The 18764-nt window shown below is 36.1% G+C and overlaps 1 protein-coding gene across 1 annotated transcript in view; it reads left to right on the top strand.

Moving 5' to 3' along the window:
* The window catches only part of TFEC (transcription factor EC), a 41579-nt gene extending 24079 nt beyond the window's left edge, over positions 1 to 17500 (top strand). Inside the window, exons 4-8 of the mRNA XM_039381003.1 lie at positions 77 to 130; positions 4327 to 4402; positions 12354 to 12501; positions 13429 to 13864; positions 16771 to 17500. Of these exons, the coding sequence (XP_039236937.1) occupies positions 77 to 130; positions 4327 to 4402; positions 12354 to 12501; positions 13429 to 13809 (659 nt within the window). The 3' untranslated portion in view covers positions 13810 to 13864; positions 16771 to 17500. The remainder of the gene's footprint in view (positions 1 to 76; positions 131 to 4326; positions 4403 to 12353; positions 12502 to 13428; positions 13865 to 16770) is intronic.
* Positions 17501 to 18764: the final 1264 nt, after the last annotated feature.

The raw sequence follows: 18764 nt of genomic DNA, 5'->3' as shown, positions 1-18764 counted from the left end.
CATTTTGGAAAGGTGAAAGAAGTACTGAAATTTCATCTTAAGAACTATTTTAATAAATGTTACTTTCTGTCAGAAGCAGATACAAGAGCAATGGCAAAGGAGAGACAAAAAAAGGATAACCACAACCTCAGTAAGTATATGTTACTCTTCCATCTCATTAATTGGAATGTATGGCGAATGCAAAAATATTAGACACTAGCTACCCCATCTCTGCTCATCTTCTAGATCAGCATGTTACTAGGCTAATCAAATTGAACTCAGACTCCAAACACAGCCAACCACAGAGCTTTCTTTCCTGAAATTAGTTTCATTCTTTGAATATTGTAATTTATTTATTTCCATATAATCTCCTGCTATTATGTTTTTATCCTATGACTGTACACTTGATGTTGCCTCTAAGAATTACAGTGCAAAACAGACAAGAAAGGAGGGAGATGATGAGAAAAACAACAGTGAACATCAAGTCTTCATACATTATTTACTGAAATGTCCAAAAAAGAGGCTCTATCTCTTGATGGATGATGTGGAGGGAAAAAAAAATTGCATAGTATATCAGATAATTACGAACGGTTGTTAAGCACTTAAAGTTACGGAAATTGTACGTCACAAAAGAAGATCAGGGCAGGACTGGGTGAGACTCACAGTGTTCTGACTGACACAAAACCCCTGTAACCTCTGTGATCTGGGATACACTTCTGTTTCCTTTGTGGAGAGCAGTGCATCCAGGTACAGATGTTAGGCATTTTGATTTAGAGGAATAGTCTTCTTAGAACATAGTGAAATTCATAGCTTAGAGTCTAAATATTTATAAAAATAAAAACCAGTTTATACAGAATAGAAAAAAAAAATCAGTTTTATTATTGAGAGAAGATTGCCTATAAAGTTAGGCAACTTTTCCCTCTAAAGGATAATTTGAAACAAAAAACCTGAAGGATTCTTTTTGGAAATTTGGAAATTTCTGTTGAATAAAGCAGTTACATTTCCCAGTTCTCCTTTCCACTTTTTCCAGCAGAAATATTATAGGAGTTGCATTTGATGATCCTTTTGAATCACTTCCCACTCAAGATATTCTATGATTCTATGAATTTAAATCCAAATTAGTAATTACTTAATAGCTGCTATTTATATCTTTATTCTCTTATTTATATCTTAGTTCTCTGGCCATTCCAGTAATCTTAGAGGCTTTACTTGCATGAAATTACATACCTAAAAGTGCACATCCACTGGCATAATGTACTAGCAACCACTGTGGACAACTTTCTGCTACTTAAAATTTCTGGAAGGCATCCTTATGTCTGTCTGTAATTTTTTTGTGTACTACAGACAGACCAGGTAGATTGTTAGAACTGTTGCTAGCACGTAATCTCTGAAATGCTAATGCAGCTGCTCTCTGTCTTGGGCAGGAATGGGAAGTTTTTGCTGGTCTAGGAAAGGTGGTGGGTAGGAGTTGTCTGGAACTACAAGGGGAAAGACAGGCTCATACGTACATGAGGGATGGCTGGTCCTACTGTTTCCTCCATTGTTTATTTTGGCTCTGAGGTCTTCCTTCCTAATCTCAGGAGAAATGTCTGAGAACTTTCCCTCACTACTGGCGACTAAGCTGAAGGCAGTACGCTGTGATGATAGCATCGCAGACAGGCAGCGTCTGTTTTGGTTTGGCTCCAGTCATACACTTCAGAGCTCAAAGTCTCTCTGAAGATAGCTGTACTATCTAATGGCTTGGACATAATAATGTGTTGCATATAAAGGCTTTATTAGTGTAATTTACTCTTTTATAAGGACCAGGTTTCTTAGACACGATCTGAAAAATCTGTTTGTGGAACTTGATTGGAACTATACAAACATTCAATATTCAGGTTGAATTTAAGCCCACATTTTGCAAAAATGTTCTTGTACATTCTCATACCAAGGCGAACAAAGGAACTACAAAAAATTTCCTGTTGAAAGGTTATATCCTCAATGAAACCATGAGAAGGGATTTAGATTTAGGAAATTGAACCACGTCACACAACAGCAAGAGTTTAAACCATTAGAAAACATTTCCTTTTTTTTTTTTCTTCCAAGTAAAGAATGTTTTATTGTCATCCTGTCCATGTAGTTTGAAAAATCATTTTCTGGTTTGGTTTATGTATAATTTTGACACTTGAAATATTATTGATAACTCAGGATATCACTGGAACTCTAGCAGACATATATCAGGAAAACTCTATTGAAACATGTTTCCAAGCTTCAAAATTTCCCCCTAACTCGTTAGCACAACCACTGAAAGTTTCTTTTCAGGAAAACATAAAAAAGAATAGAAATAAAAAGAATTCTGTAGGTGTCCACTTGTAAAGATAATTTTTTTTTTACCTTGTTTTTTAGCCAATGTTTAGTTGACCATTTTTTGATGAGTATCTTGCAGAGCTTTTCCACATTGTAAATATTAATGAAACAAACAGCTATTATGCCATAGGACTTTATATCTAAGGCACATTCTTTAACTCTGTTTGCCCTGCCATTATTTTGCCAACATAACTGAAATATATATTTTAATTTTCTCAGTTGCTATGTGCTTTTGTACACTGTGCTCTCCTATCCAGCACATTCATGCCAATGGGATACAAGAGTTCACTTAGCAGTACACTCAGGAGGATTATATTACTTGTCTTCTGCACGTGTGAATCATGACTGCAAAACCTGAGGTGCTTTAATTTGCTGAGTGAAATTCCTATTTCTAGAGAGATCAAGACAAGATAATACATCCCACCAAGGTAGAACACTTCATCAGAATAAATAACAACACTCAGGGAGTTCCTGGAGCTGTAATCAGCTAGGGAGGAAACAACTGACTGCTGCACAAATCTAAGAGCCTCACAGAGACAGGAAGAAAACACTTTTATGTACTGGAAGAAGTAAAGGACTAAAAGTGATCTAAGTGGTGGGTCTGAGACTGAAAGCAACATGCTCATGTGACCGTGAGAAGACTGAAGTCAACCTTGAAAGACCAGCTAGGATGCCTTTGGTTGAACACGTATACTTTAGCTCTACTGGGCTTTTCGTATTTATATTTAAAATTAGGACATTAAATTTTAAGTGAACATCTCCATATGTGGAGCACTGATCTGTTTTGCCCATGTTCTAAGCTGGACAGGGCTGGTCTGACAGAGTACAGTGGCACTAGCATATTGAGCCCAAGGTAAGGTCTTCCAAGATGAAAAGGATGAAAGGAGCAGCTCAATGTGATGGTAGTGATGGACCAAAACTGAATCCTGCTCATTCAGTGAGATTTGGATTGAGTTAAAGTATAAAGTGGAGGGAAGGGACAAAAGTGCGAGTTCACGTCAGTAGAGACTGCTGGTCTTTGACAGCCAGCAGTACCCCAACGGGACTATATTCTCACTGAATATACTTTCCATGTCACAATTATATACAAGTAATCCCCCAAAGTGTTGAGATGTCCTTTGGACCTATACATTAGAAAATGTTAAGTTTCTCAAGGTCACATACTCCAGCCTGGGTACCAGTACAATGCTGGTAAAGTGAACTGAGAGCACAGAGAGTCAGACATAATTTTAAGAGGCTTATCTTCTGTTTTTCTCTTTCTAACTAAACTACAAAGTAAATTGAGATACCCTACATAGCTTGTCTTAGAAGAAGCATAAATTTAAATCCATAAAATATATTTTTATTATTTAAACTGTGTTTTTATTCATTTTCTGTGTGTTTTTAAAGTTATTGTAAACATGCTTGTGCCTTCCATACCCAAAGGAAAGAGATGTGCTGGGGATGAAGTGTTTCTGGAACACAATCTTTCTCTGTTTCAGTGAGGGGATATGGTTGCAGTTATGTCCTCTTTCTGGTTTGAAATGCTGGCAGCTGTAAATAAGGGATAGTGGAGCTCTTACCTGTGATCTGTAACATGAGTTCTGCCACACTATGAATTGCTAGATGAGTTGTCTTGTGACCCTGTTGAAGTCACCAGCAAAACTGCCAAACTGAAATCTCTGTTCTGTACAAGCATGGTGGAGAAAGGCTACAGAAACATTAGGAAAAAGAAGTGTTAGCTCACATTTAGACAATATGCGACTATTTAATTCTATAGAAGTCTAGTGGCTAATGGAGGAAAAAACTGATAGGTAAGGTAAGATACAGATGGTACTAATCACGCAGTTTGTCCTGAGAATAAGTCAGAGACAGGTAGGAGCTCATGTTGGGACTGCTGTTTGAGGAAGAAATTTTCTGCGCATCAACTGACTGACTTGTTTATAACTAATTAAAATGTTCTATGTTGAATTTCACCAAGAATATTTCACTATAAATATAGTAACTGTTTCTTTTTAACAGTTGAGAGAAGAAGAAGGTATAATATTAACTACCGAATCAAGGAGCTTGGCACCCTCATCCCCAAGTCGAATGATCCGTGAGTTCAACAGTCTTTCCTAAAATAACGTTTATAGTTTAAATACAAGAATAAAAGAGACAGTAGTATATACTGGCTATAGGATTGAGTAATCGGATACAAAATCTTCCATGCCAGGTCACTGGCTCAGATCAGGCTGCTAAAGTAACAAGCCTTTAACAGATTTTTGGTACCTGTTGGAAAAACTCATCTGAAATGATAATAAAATGAAAAAAATTCCAGGGTGTCTAAGAGTGACTGCCACATCAAGGGAAAACAAGCAAACAAATTAAAACCAAACAAAACCAAAAATAGAAAAGGAAAAAAAGATAAGCCAAACAGCAGAAAGTCCATCTCTCTGTCCCTGGGCACAATTGTGTGTTGTCTCTGGAGAAGGAAGGAGTGATGCTTTCAGCCCTTGCTATGGCCCTCTAGTGGGATAACTCAAAATTCACGTTGTCACTGTCTGCCCTTTGACTAAGGCAAAAAAAATCAGTACAAGAGTCTGTAGACTGAGCATTTTTCAAAAGTCCTGCACTCAGTGCAGGGAAAACACCTGTCCTAAAATGCAAGGATTAAAGTAATAATTGATACAATTGCTATTATAATATCATATTATACTAATGCATACACTTACAGTAACACAAAATGCATATTGCTTGACCACTACCTGCATTCCCTTAAAGCTTATATTTGTCATCAATATGAAAAAGGTTATCTTGTAGGAAAGCCCACCGCAGGATTAGCAATAACAGTTCAGTGTGATATTTAAAGTTGAACTTTAGCCTTAGATTTCTCACGTCACTCGGGGAAGACTTAAGACCATGCACTACCATGATTGTGACTTGCATAAAATTGATTATACAGATTTTGTCTTTATCATTTACATGTCAATAAAGACCTGCGTGATACTTCAAATGAAAACATCTATTTCAGCCTTTTTTTTCCTTAGCACTAAGAAACTTTTGTTTCTATTAGGGATTTCTGGAACAATATAAAGCTATGTGAGACTTACAAAAGTGCAAGATTGGCTTCACTTGGAGTGAAATCACCAGAGAGAAAGTTAACATACTGCATCCATTTTAGAGAATTCACCAACCTGGCTCCTTCTATAGCATTCACCCGAGATTAGATAAATGGGCATGTTTTTGTTATTAATATAGAATTAGGTATTACAGCTGAGTTAAAATAAAAAGGGCTTTAAGTACCTAAAAAAAGTTTAGGCTCTATTGCAAGCACAGACTGGTAGAAGCATTTTAATTTTGCTGATGCATCTTTCAGTATCAATACTATTTGGGCAAATAATTGAAAGATTTCTCAGATAAACAGTGGATGGCACTGTTGGTTTGCAGCTATAAAGCAATAACAGAAGGCAGTTACACTGCAATTAGAGATGAGCATGAGGTACAAATTCCAGTTGCGATTTTTGGTTGCCTACAGAGGTGTTTCAGTTACACGTCTTGTTCTGGATTCAGGTTTAGTTTGTGAACTCAATCAAAACATTAATACCAAGAGCAATCATTTAGGCTGTTCTTAAAATGAATTATCTGGGCCTGCAGTTTTGCTCCAGCAAGTGGATGGTGGACTTTACCCACAGATTCTGGTGGTGCCGCCTGATGAAAAAGTCTCAGGTATAGATTCTGCAGTCATTGCCTTATCTTGTTTTAATCTGCAAACCCATGACTGAGTTCAACAGTGTGACAGACCCAGAGTGGTTTATGTTTACAAAAACACAAGGTAAACTTAAGTATCTCACATTCTGAAGACTGCTGTCTTCAAAAGGCTAGTAATCAGTATTCCTTTTGAAAGTAAGCCTATTTAAAAGTTTTCAAGTTGGTGTTAAGAAAAGAAAGGCATCAAAAAGTGCAGGGCTTTTGAAACACTAGCTTGCAACATAACTTTACTATAGCTTGGTGCCAGGATAAATTAATCCAAAGTGTAAAACACTCTTTTTGTATTTGTATTTTTAGATGGAAATATATAATTTGAGTCTGTTGTTTTGTTGGCTAAGCAGATTAAAATTACTATTATTTCCTTTGGGTTTGGTCCTGTGTTGCCAAATCATAACTCAATGTCCTTACCCTCTCTTTCAGTTCTTGCTTTTCCCTTCATAACACCTTACTGTACCCCCAATCTCCCCCTCTTCTTTGAAAGAAAGAGATTTATCATGTCTTACAATACTTCATCTGTAGCATTTTATCACATATAGCATTTTCACTCTTATATTGATTTTAGAAAATTCTTCTATAGTGGAAACTTAGCTGTATAAGGAGAAGCCTAACTGATGCTTAGACTAATGACAGTGAGAAAAATCAGCCTTTGCATTGAAGAGCAAATATTGCTATAACTAAGCCATTGTGGTTAGCATGCCTGTCCCAGATGGCTTGCTTCAAGAAGATTACATTCAGAGTCAGGAACAGAAAAGGACATTTTTTTATGCCATTTGGAAACCTTTTATGATTTATATTTCTTAGAAGTGCTGTGTGGGGTTTTTATTTCACTTTTGTTTTGTTAGTTATATAGTGAACTTGTTTGGCTCCTGTAGAGCTTCTGCAGGGACTTTCTTTTGACTGGCTTAAACCCCTATCCTTTTCACTTTTTTTTTTTTTTTTTTTTTTTTTAATTTAACAATAAAAGTGTGGATTACATTGCTTAAATGAATGGGTATTTTAAGTTCACTTCATCAGCATTAGAAAATGGACATAAGTATGAGTTAAAAAGAACTTTGACTCTTTTGTTTAATCTTCAATGCTTAGATATCCAAGTGCTAGATGATTCAGAAATGCAAATCAGTTATACAGAATAATTCAAAAATAGACTTTTAAAATGCCAGAAATAGTCATATTTTGTTGGAAAGCTCATAAAATACTCCTTTAATATACTCACTTTTTCATTTGTGTTCAGCCTTTCGGAATCCACCTTTTAGGTGGTTAACAGGACTTCACACTGTGATGGAGTCTGAAAGTGCCTACACAAGAATGGTTTTATGGTAGACAGACTTCAATTATCAGAAAGCCAAAGAAGAAAAAAACCCCTTTCTTCAAGAATTCTAGTCATTTTACAGACCTAGGCTGTTAGGAAAACCACTGAGGATTTGGGCATAAGCAGTGGTTTGCTCTCACTCTCTCCTCTCTTCTCTCTGCATCTGCCTGAGCCTGACCTTCTCTCTGCTCTCTGGTTGCTCCAGCAGCCAGCACAGCCACATTTGTTGTACAGGAAAAGCTTATGTGTACTCCTGCTATTACAAAGTGGAAACTTACTGCCTCTTTCAGAATACACTTTGCAACTGTGCAAGTCATCAAAACAAGTACAGTCCTTCAAAGTATTTCTTTGAGGAAGCACACGTTACCGTAAATTTCTCAAGAAACAGGGAAAGAAATGGTCTGCAAACATGGTTTCAGCTTTGCAAATGTCTTTGTTATTAGTAACTGTCCTGTGCCTGGCAAACCCTGTGACTATCACACTCTCACAAATGCTGTTTTTGTTAATTAGTTCTAATCTTAGATGACCAAATGCTCTGGTTCTTCCTACAGGAGTTCAATTTCTTTAAATTAGTGGAGCTCCTTTGACTTAACAAAGTTAAATTAATGGAAATGAGTTGAAGATCAATCTCTTGTCTATGTTTTGTTTCTCCAAAATGGGAAACTCTCCTAGGTGAGAGTTACATGTTTTGTTCTGAGCATTTGAGTTTTCTAGAGAGATTCAGATCTTAAAGTTAGGAGGAGTCAGGGTTCAGAGACAATAAAACATGGGTTTTTACTTATTTTTAACTTTTCCATGCAAATCTTCTGAAGTGTGGTAGACCTCTGTTAGTTAAACTCAAGAACACATGTAGCTTGCTAAAAATTTCAAATTATTGTGCCATATGCACACACAGAAACAAAAATGAAATCTTCCTTTGCAGAGGCCATTGCTGATGACCAGACCTGCAAAAGTTCTTACTGTTTTCAAATGACTTTATTCACATGTAGAATTTCCCATGTGTTTCAATATCTACAGAACAAAGTATTATATGCATTCAATAAAAATGAAGGCTAAGAAAAAAAAAAGCAAAGCAAAACAAACCAACAACAAATAAAACAACACACACAACCCCCTAAAAAAAATCCTCCCCCCCAAAAAAAGAAAACCAAACAAGAAAGGAATTAATAGACAGTGAAAGAGTAAAATGAAAAAAAAAATCCTACCATCTCCAAGACTCAGTAGATCTATATCTTACTTTGTCGATTCAAATCAGAATTAAGAATGCAAGTATTTTTTTATTTTTTCTGTTTTTATAAAGTGGTTTCCAATTAAATGAGTAACAACTGCCAATGATTGTTTAGATTTTAAAGGTTCTCAAATGAGTTTGTAAGCCTTTTCATTTCAACTTTTGTCTCCATTATATATAAGCACAATATATAAATCTCTAAAGGCAAACCCCATAATTTCCTAGTGCCCCTTTTATAATTTTTCGGATAGCTTTCTTCGTTTGCACCCAATTTAGAAAGCATTGTTTTCAGAGAAATAGCAGAAACCTAATAACCGATCACAGAATTCCTGAATTCTTCTTATGCACTTTTTGTGCTTTGAGATACTCCCTTTTCAAATGCTAGGTTGTTTTTATTTCCCATCATAGATGAATCTGCTTGCCTACCTGCTGGATGCATTGTAGGCTATTGCTAAACAGGAACCTCACCTGTACTATTGCCCTGTTTTCCTTCATCCCCACCAGTTACGTTGCTACTCTTCCAGCACTGCACATCTGCGTAGAGCCTCTGTTTCTCCACAGCACTGTCCCGTGACTGCTGTGTGGTGCTCTGGGCTAGAATGGATGAGGAATACCTGCAATGCAGAATTAGCACAGAAAACTTCAATATTTTCTTTAGATCCTGGTATAGAGAGACAGAACGTGAAATTCACGTTGGCTACTAAGGTCACCAGCTGATCCATTGCCATGTTACCTTCAGACATTGGAAGATTTAACTTCAATACTTTTCATTTAATAAGACATCAACCAATATGAGAAGAGATGTAGAAGATATATGGGATACATGCATACACACAGACACACACACAGACACATACACACACACACACACCGCGGTTAAATAACAGTCTCTTAAATGATAATAATAACTACTGCAATTTCATCCTGTGATAATTTTGCTTCTCAGATCTGTAAATATTACCACAAGAGATATCTATCCATATGTATCTCATGCAGAAGCTGACCAGATCCATCTGTCTGGCGGTTTGAATCTAGGAACTGGTCTTCCAGTGAAAATTTATTTCATCCTGTGACAAAAAATGTCATTGCCATAGAAATAAAACCCTCAAATTATCAAGGTAATATGAACTAAAAGTAAGCAATATCACAAAGGTTGCAAATTATGTGTAACATGAATGATTGCAGATTGCATTTCTCCATAGTATATACTCGAGGCATTCTTACTCCTCTAGTGCTTTTCAAAGTTGTCATGAGCTGGTGATGGCAGTCAAAGATTTGTCCAGAAAATATGCATTATTATGCATACTAAAAACTTCCTTAACATTTACAGTTTGAATGTAAACCACATGCGAGAAGAAAGTCCTCTGCTAGGAGGGAGCCCATGGGATGCTGACAGGGAAATGTTCTGTCCTCCCACCTGGGCAAGAAATTCAGGGAGAAGAAGGAAGGGGTAGAGGAACTGCCAAGATATGACTCAGCTGTCATGAGGGAGACATGTTCTGTTCTTGGCTCCCAGTCCCCTCTCTGTTCTAGTGTTTTTGACCATGGAATGTCTAAATAAGAATACACACCCACTTCAGTGAGTAGCTTCTGATGTTTTGGCTTTGCAGACAGCAGGATCTGAGACAATAATTATTTTCTCTCTGACCTCCTCACCTTCTAATCCCAAAAAGCTGTGCATTCTTGGCACACATACTGAGGAGAGGGGAGGTCCTATATGCTGAAGCCCCACACTTTGTGTGCTTCCCAGAGAGAACAGACATGAGTTTGAGCGCTCTTGGATCAAAAAATGTTTCTCCCAAATCTCTAGCAAATTGTCTGAATTTTATGATATGGTTAAACACTGTAAAGCTTTATCACAAATAATTTTGTGTATTCTTGTGAGTGCCTTAAAGCTATCAGCTCTGTAAGGTTTTATCCCTAGTAAAGTGCATCAGGAAAGGCTGAGTGGCCTGGATCCCTAAATCCTGTACTTGCCTGGCTTTTGCCCTATATATTCAGTAGAAAAACAACTGCATTGGCAGAAGTCTATAAGGGTGCTTAGCCTTGGGGTAAGGGTACAAGGTTCCTTAGGCACTTACTCTGAGAAGCTGAACACAAAACATCTGCAATAATTTTATTCACCATAGGTGAACACAAGAGTAGGGGCAAATCTCATTAACTGAAACAACCAAAGACAATAGAAAAAGCCCCAAAACAATAAGCTATTAGAGAATGTCTGAAGGAGAGCCATGAGAATGGGGAAGGGACTGGAGGGGAAGCCTTATGAGGGGTGGCTGAAGTCACTTGGTTTGTTCAGCCTGGAGAAGAGGAGACTGAATGGAGACCTCATTGTAGTCTACAACTTCCCTGTGAGGGGAAGTGGAGGGGCAGGTACCAATCTCTTCACTCTGTTGGCCAGTGACAGGACCCAAAGAAACAACATGAAGCTGAGTCAGGAGACGTTTAGGTTGGGTGTCAGGAAAAAGTTTTTCACCCAGAGGTTGGTTGAGCACCCAGGGATGTGGTCACAGCACCAAGCCTATCTGAGTTCAAGAAGCATTTGGACAATGCTCTCAGGTACATGGTGTGATTCTTGAGGTGTCTTGTGCAGGGCCAGGAGTTGGACTCGATGGTCCTGATGGATCCCTTCCAACTCAGCATATTCTATGATTCTATGATTTTATGAATAAGGGAAAGTGATGATAGACTGGAATATATGGTATTATAGATATTAAAAAAATACTTGCCCCTCCCATTGTCAGATTCTTAGTTGCAAAAATAACTTTTCCTTCTCAGGGTTGTGTTATAGGGCCAGAACCTTGGCCAACCTTCTGCTCAGCCTAAGCAGTCTTGCAGTGAAGTGGATAGTTTGGATAAACCCTTATATCTGTGTATTTAATGCAGCAGACGAATTCTGTATCTTAAAATATTGAACTGTTTTAGAAAGTAAACATTTTCCACAAATTTCATTCCTGTTCCAAGGCCTCCAAGACCTGAGTTAAAGGAATACATGAAAAGTTGATAAATGCATACATGAAAATCCTTGAACAGATGCATTTAAACAAGTGTTTTATTGCTGTAAGGCTGCTTGTAAGCTGGAAGTTAAACCATTATTTCCTGAATGATGGGCAGATTTAATCTAATTTTTTTGCAAGGCTTTTATTTTGAGTTAGGGTCTGCATGTAGCTGCGTATTTTATATTGTTTCAAGATTTTTGAACATGATTTGTGTCATTCCCTAGTCATTATGGTTAAAGAAGTGTGATTTTTCTGGTCTGTCATCAATGAGGAGCGGCATTCAGCACAGATAATATTTTTCTCTACAAGCATAAAAGCAACCTCATTAGTAAGTCAGGTAAAAGGAGTAGTATATTCAAAATGATCTTTAAAAATTTAGGTTTAAGTCCTCAGTAATGTATATTTCCTAGTTCATTAATGCAGAAATACTGCACATAGATTTTAATCTTAGAGTTAATAATAAAAGCAATTTTCACTAAAAATATAAAAACTGTAATGGTAGAATCATGATATTGCATTTAGCTCTCCCACAAAAAGTCACTTTATTACTTTCTTTTGACACTTATTTTCATTCTGGGATTAATTTTACTATATAAGGGCTTCTTAACTATTCTATTAAAATTTCCATTCAGAAGCAATAATATCTAAGAGTGAATAATAGTCATGTAAATCATTATTTCATATTAATGTAAAAGATTTTGTAAGTTCTTATGAATTCTGCTGACATGTACAATTGTGAAAAGGTTATCTCTACATTCTGCAGTGATATGCGCTGGAACAAAGGGACTATTTTAAAAGCATCAGTGGAGTACATCAAGTGGCTACAGAAAGAACAACAGAGAGCCAGAGAATTAGAACATAGGCAAAAGAAATTAGAGCATGCTAACAGAAGACTCCTACTCCGAATTCAGGTTTGTATAAGTGTTGCCATGAACTACAAAGCTTTCTTAGTACTTATCCCTCATCAAATTTTATTAATCTACGTAATTTTTCCCCAAATGACATTTATTAAAAATGAATTGGCTTTCCTATTTATTTTTGTATATATTGGAGAGGGGGTATTTTTTAGGTTTCTAGGAAATTTCTTTGATAATTATACCTTACATAAAGGAATTCATGGAAAGTTAATAAAGTATTTGTACGAACAGTTTCATTATGTACGTGTTAGAGCGAGAGAAAGACAAAAAAGATAAGGAAAAAAAATACGTCCCTGCAGCCAAAAATCAATACTGGACACAAAATTCCCTTCAGTATTTTCATTTTCCCTTTGTAGCCATTTCACACATTACACTTCCTTGGTTATAGTGTGCTATGTTATAGCTACTTTTTACATGAAGAGATGGAATACAGCCCTTCATAGCTTGAAAGGCAAGATTCTAATATAGACGCACACGTATGAAAATGGGATGAATGGATAGGTAGGTAGATAGACAGACATAAAATCGATCATCTTACATATGTTGATTTACTTATATAACTGTATATCATAAGCATCACCAAGTAAAGACTCTTCTGTTTCTCTGGATAGCAGTGGATAACAAATTTTCAAGTTGGGACATCTTTCTACCTTTTTCATTGGATTCAGTATGCAGTGGGTGTAGAGGCTGTCCTATCTCTTATGTTCCTGTAGGATAGCTGCTTAAAGACAGAGGGGGAGATGAAAACACTTGAATGGCAAATTTTCATAGACTAAGCATTTAATATTTTAAAATGTAGTCACACAACTGGATAAAAGGTATAATTAATTTGCATGCATGATTCCTGTACTTTCTGCAATAGTTCTGAAGAAACTCTGTCTTTTAAAGCTGTTGTCTAATCATTTTCATTTGAAATGCTAGGAACTGGAGATCCAGGCACGTGCACATGGCCTCCCAGTCATGTCTTCACTCACTGCTGTCGATTTAGCTGCACAGGTCATCAAGCAACAGTCTTATCCAGAGGAGAACTCTGTAGACTACTCTCAACAAATGCCTCTGGTACATGGACAAAATTCTGATGTTTGTGATGGATCTACAGCCTTTTCTGATCCACTTTCACACTTCACGGATTTGTCCTTCAGTGCAGCTTTAAAAGAAGAACAACGTCTAGAGGAAATTTTATTGGATGACACAGTGTCGCCATTTGGAACAGATCCACTCTTGTCCTCCACGTCCCCAGCTGCATCAAAAGAGAGCAGCAGGAGAAGCAGCTTTAGCACAGATGATGGAGATGATTTATAAAAACAGAAGTGGTCTCATACTTCTCTAAACCACTTGCTAAAAGACCACGTTGAATGTAAGCATGTTGTTTGTTCTTACTTTAAATACTTATAAGGAGAGACACTGTGAAGATGTTACTACATGACAAAGGTTTAAATCAGCCCTTACTTCACAGGAAAATGAGATGGACATGAACTCATATCACTTTGGTCCAAATTTACCTTCTGTTCACAGCTGACATTTGCATAAATCTTTCTTCACTGGGAATATTTCTACTATCATTTCATGACTTACAGTGCTACAAAAGTGGTTACCACAAAAGGAATACCCATGTTACAAAACTGTATTCAAACTCTTTTCAATCTACTTACACTTTTTCTGCTAAAAACATGAGTTTTAGTAATTTGCTAATTTCTTTCTTTTATATCACTAAAAATTCTACGAAATGTGAAGCAACAGAGAATTATTTAAGATGGGAACTGCAGAGATGTTACAGATTTTAAAATTTAAAAATAAAGGTGGTAATGCTTTCACACAAGTAAAGTAAGCATGCAGTTTGAACTGTGTAGGCTTCTCTTTAAAAGGAGAAAATCCATTAAGCTTTCCATGGAATGCCATTAGTTGTTTTTTTTAATTTCATTTGTAGAAAAAGAACACTCTTTTAATATATATTTTAATGACACAGAAGAAAAATGAAAGCTAACATAATGACGGAGACTCAAATGAACTGAGACAGAAAAAGATATGGCATTGCAGCAGAAAGGCTGTATGGATGTACAAGACAGCACAGACACTCCACGTTACAATTAGCACAATTTAAAACTACTGGTAATAGTGCTATGTCAGCTGCTTATTTCAAGAATATTCAAACTGTGTCCTTTTTTATGTAGAAGAGATTGGAATTCAGAGATATAATCCTGTGCTTTTGGATGATGCTTTCAATTCCTTTGGCAGCACAGTGAGGTTTTTCCAAAGGGACTCTATCCATATGCCTTTGATCCATTTGGACTCAGAGGTAAATGACAAGATTCCCATTCCATATACTTGAAACAATGATAATGTAATTTCAAATTTGGCTTTAGATTCACCACAGAAAAGCCGAAAAGGAAGACTTGTCAAACTAAAGGGGACATTCAGAAACACTGATGTGATGCACTGCCTCTCATAACTGGCTTGCTAGGAGGGGGCATTCAGAAAACCCGTTCTGATGACTCAGTAAAGACTTGTCAGTTAGAGGGCAGGTAGAAGTCATATCACTTCTATACACAGTGAAATTCTGGAGAGTGATGTATGTTCCTGGAGGACATTAAGTGTAATCATTCTAATTGTAATATTAATAAATGGGAAAATAAACTGGCACAGGTCTTCAAAGCTCTTCCTCAACCAAAGCCAAAAGACCACATCAGGGAATTCTCTAATGATTCAAAATATGTTTCAGAAGTGTGTATTAATTTTGCCACAACTGAGCCTGCCTCACAGCCCAGAAATGCCACAGGTTTGGAAACTAAGAAAAAATTAAAGTGGATGGCTGTTTGTATTAACATTTCATGTCTTTAAACTTATTAACAAAAATCAGAGTAATTGTTTCTTACTTTTCTGTTATGGGTATCTGGGTCCTCCTCACAGTCCTTTTGAGGTTCATGTTCCTCCCATGTCATAGCATGTTCCTGATCAACACAGTTAGTGTCATGATAGTTTCATAATTGTAAATTTAGCAGCTGGATAATAAATGACATCCAGATGGCTATGAAAGAGGATGGATTATCTTATTTCAGAAGAATATTTATAATTTTAGGAAACTCAAGGTTTTCTATGAGCCTGTGCAAACTACGTGGATATAAGCTGGTCTGTAAGCACAGATCTGACCATTAGAAGAGGTTATGATATGCTCCCACTTCATGGTTAAAAATAATAACAACAACAGGATTCTTGCAAGTTTTTTGGTTTTTTTTTGTTTGGGGGTTTTGTGTTTGTTTGTTTGTTTTTTGGTTTTGGAGTATGTAGGAAAGGACTGCAAAAGACAGATGAGTATTACCCAAAGATAATTGGATGTAGGACTGAACACCATCTTAATTGGAGTGCTTCTATAATTTGGATTAATTAAAAGAGGAAGCTTTTTGTCATAGTTTTCCCAAAGACTAGCTAATATTGACATCTGAATACAAAACATGATGAATTAAAAGTAACATTTAGGAGAATATTATGTCTAGTGTAGTATGAGTATTTCCATTTAATCTGAGTATTGTCCATATTCAGGAAGGGATATTTGGTTGATATCAAATGCCATTTGTCCTTGTACTGCAGTTTCTACTACATTAGTTTTAAATACACCAGTGTGGATTGCTCATAATGGAGAAAAAGAAATTAAATATGAATGTATTACATGATTTTCCCATTGAACTTTTACATGTGAGTTAGACCATACTTCTGAACTATATTGACTTTAAATAACTCCTGAATTTCATCACTTTTATAAGCACTGTTCTAAAAAAAACATTATAGTGCACCCATTAAATTTTTTAAAGTTGATTTTCATTCTTCTGACAATTGCTTCAGTTTAAAGCACCAGAATTTTTCTCTCCTTGCATGAGAAACTTGACAAAAGCTAGTGAATGTTCTTTTTGCAATATACTGTATTTCATGTATCCTCAAACATATTCAAGCTGTCTTTCTTCACACAAAATCCCCAGCCCCCTTGTTTTAAACACAAAATGCATCAATACCTGCAGGTATTTATTATGGCAATGGTGTTTCACCAACACTGCATTTTTTCTAGTAGAAAGTCATCATAATTAGCGTGTTAGCTAATGGCTATGGACTGGCTTACAGCTTCACCTTTGAAATTAAGTGGTGGTACAGGGTGCAAAACTAATCTAGGACATTCTGGGGATTAATAGGTGCCACTGAAGGTATTTAGGAGATGTGTGTGCTGGCAGCCACATCCCAGACTTTTTAGAGTAAGCCCTCCCTCTCCCATTGCAGGTTCAGTGATGCTACTGTGAAGCTGAGAGGACTGCTATGGCAGAGCTGAGTACATTCCTAATAGCTTCCACAGAGGAAAGGGATTTCATGACTACCGGGACAAATCTTGACATTCTTGATCAGGCAGAATTTCTTTGCTGTCCATGCAAGTATTATTGGGCTGAAACACGGTGCAAGTGAAATACACTCTTTGGCTATTTCCTACAGAGATCTATTCAGTGAAATCTCGTGAAAGACATGCATAATGTCTGTGGCTCTGGGACTAGAAAAGAATTTAAAGTCTTACAGAGCTTGACCTCCAGCTGGGCAGGGGGTAGGAAAACTGGATATTTTTGTCAAGATGTATTAAATGAGAAGTTCTTGCTTTTGTTTTCAGTAGCAGCTATTCAAAGCTGGTGGACATGTTCCTACAAAATACACAAAACAACAGACTGATAATTACAAAAAAGGAAAGGGACTCACAATATTAACATCTTGTTTAATTTGTGAGATGCATATAGAGCTATACTAAGAACAGAAAACTAAACTATTTCATTGTGCATAGCGTGGATTCTGTAAAAAGCTACAGTAAGTGCAAACAGTTTTAACAAACAGGAACACAGTTGCTCTATATAGTAAAATAACTATAGTTCCTTCACTTAATATGACCATTGCTATTATAATACCTTTTGAATTTAATAGGATTGTATATATAAATGGAGGATGTAAAATTATTGTAATTTAAAATTATGTTGTCTCTCATATAAGTAAAAGCATTTACATTAGTATTATGAGACTGTAGAATATTTTTATAATTGCCATTTTTCATTGTTAACCATATAGTATCTTGTTTTCCAAGTCATTTTATGCAGACAGAATGTACTTTATTACACACTGTACATGCAATCTTTTTACAGTTATGTTTTATATATGCTGGTATTTTATGTTTATTATATGAATATAATTAAAGGACTGAAATTAAAACATCTCTTTATATGGCCCTTATGAAACTTCACTGTCCAGACCCTCAAAAATGCTGCCACAAGACATTATAGTAACATCCACTAAGAACATCTAAGATATCTAACAGACAAAACACTTCACAACTGTTAAACATTTAGACCATTATGATAGATCATGATCCAGTAGCATCCCATTAATAAAAATAATTGATACATTCTTTAATATGGTCTCCTGCCATCTGCTTATTCCTGCTGCTAAGGCTTTGATTTATGGAAAGTGTTTTCAGAATGTTGCAAAATTGCTAGCAGGCATGATGATATCAGTTAAATCACTAAGAAGCTCTACAAAAACCTTTTAATGTACTAGATGTTCCCCAGACAATCTAGAATAAACAGAATATTGTATTTTAAGATATAAAGCATTTTAAAAGCTGATAATTAGGTAGCATTTGGCACTAAAAAATACTTTTCCTTAATGAAGTAAGGATTCTGATTTCATTTTGAATTCCTAATATCAAGAGTGCTGCTTTCTTTGGAAGATATTTGGTGCTTTCTGTGCATGAAAAGTTGTCAAGTTTGTTGAGTAATATTATGCATTTAATCTATAGTTTTGTAATAGTTCATTGTTTCTTATAAAATAGTGCTCATTATTTGTATACATCAGATAAACATTCTATTTGTAATAAAGATTTTTCCAGGCTCTTTATTTTGACAAATCATTAAGACACCCGCATCAGTACTAAAATTGAATATTATTTTAAATATTATTTAAAGTTCAGTGATTAGCTATGTAAAGAAGCTTTGTTCTTTTGCATATTTTTTATGAACTTAGGATTTGACCATAAAAGATACTCAGTTCCTTTGTGATGGACTGAGAGCCCTCCGTTTCCTTTGTAGAAAGGCAGTGCTCAGCCTGTTGCAGACTCAGACAGTTAATGATTAAATAAACAGCATCAGGAAATAAAATCAGAAGTTATTTCAGAGATTAGAAAAGCCTTTTTGATACACTGCTTGATTAAAAGTGGTGATGTTTGCAATTGACAGACAAACAGA

The sequence above is a fragment of the Pipra filicauda genome, unplaced genomic scaffold, assembly GCF_003945595.2.
Source record: "Pipra filicauda isolate LSUMZ 115617 unplaced genomic scaffold, ASM394559v2 scaffold210_size2929891_pilon, whole genome shotgun sequence".
In the NCBI taxonomy this organism is placed as follows: Eukaryota; Metazoa; Chordata; class Aves; order Passeriformes; family Pipridae; genus Pipra; species Pipra filicauda.
The sequence above is the reverse complement of the archived record's forward strand: the minus strand, read 5'-3'. Positions and strand labels throughout refer to the sequence as shown.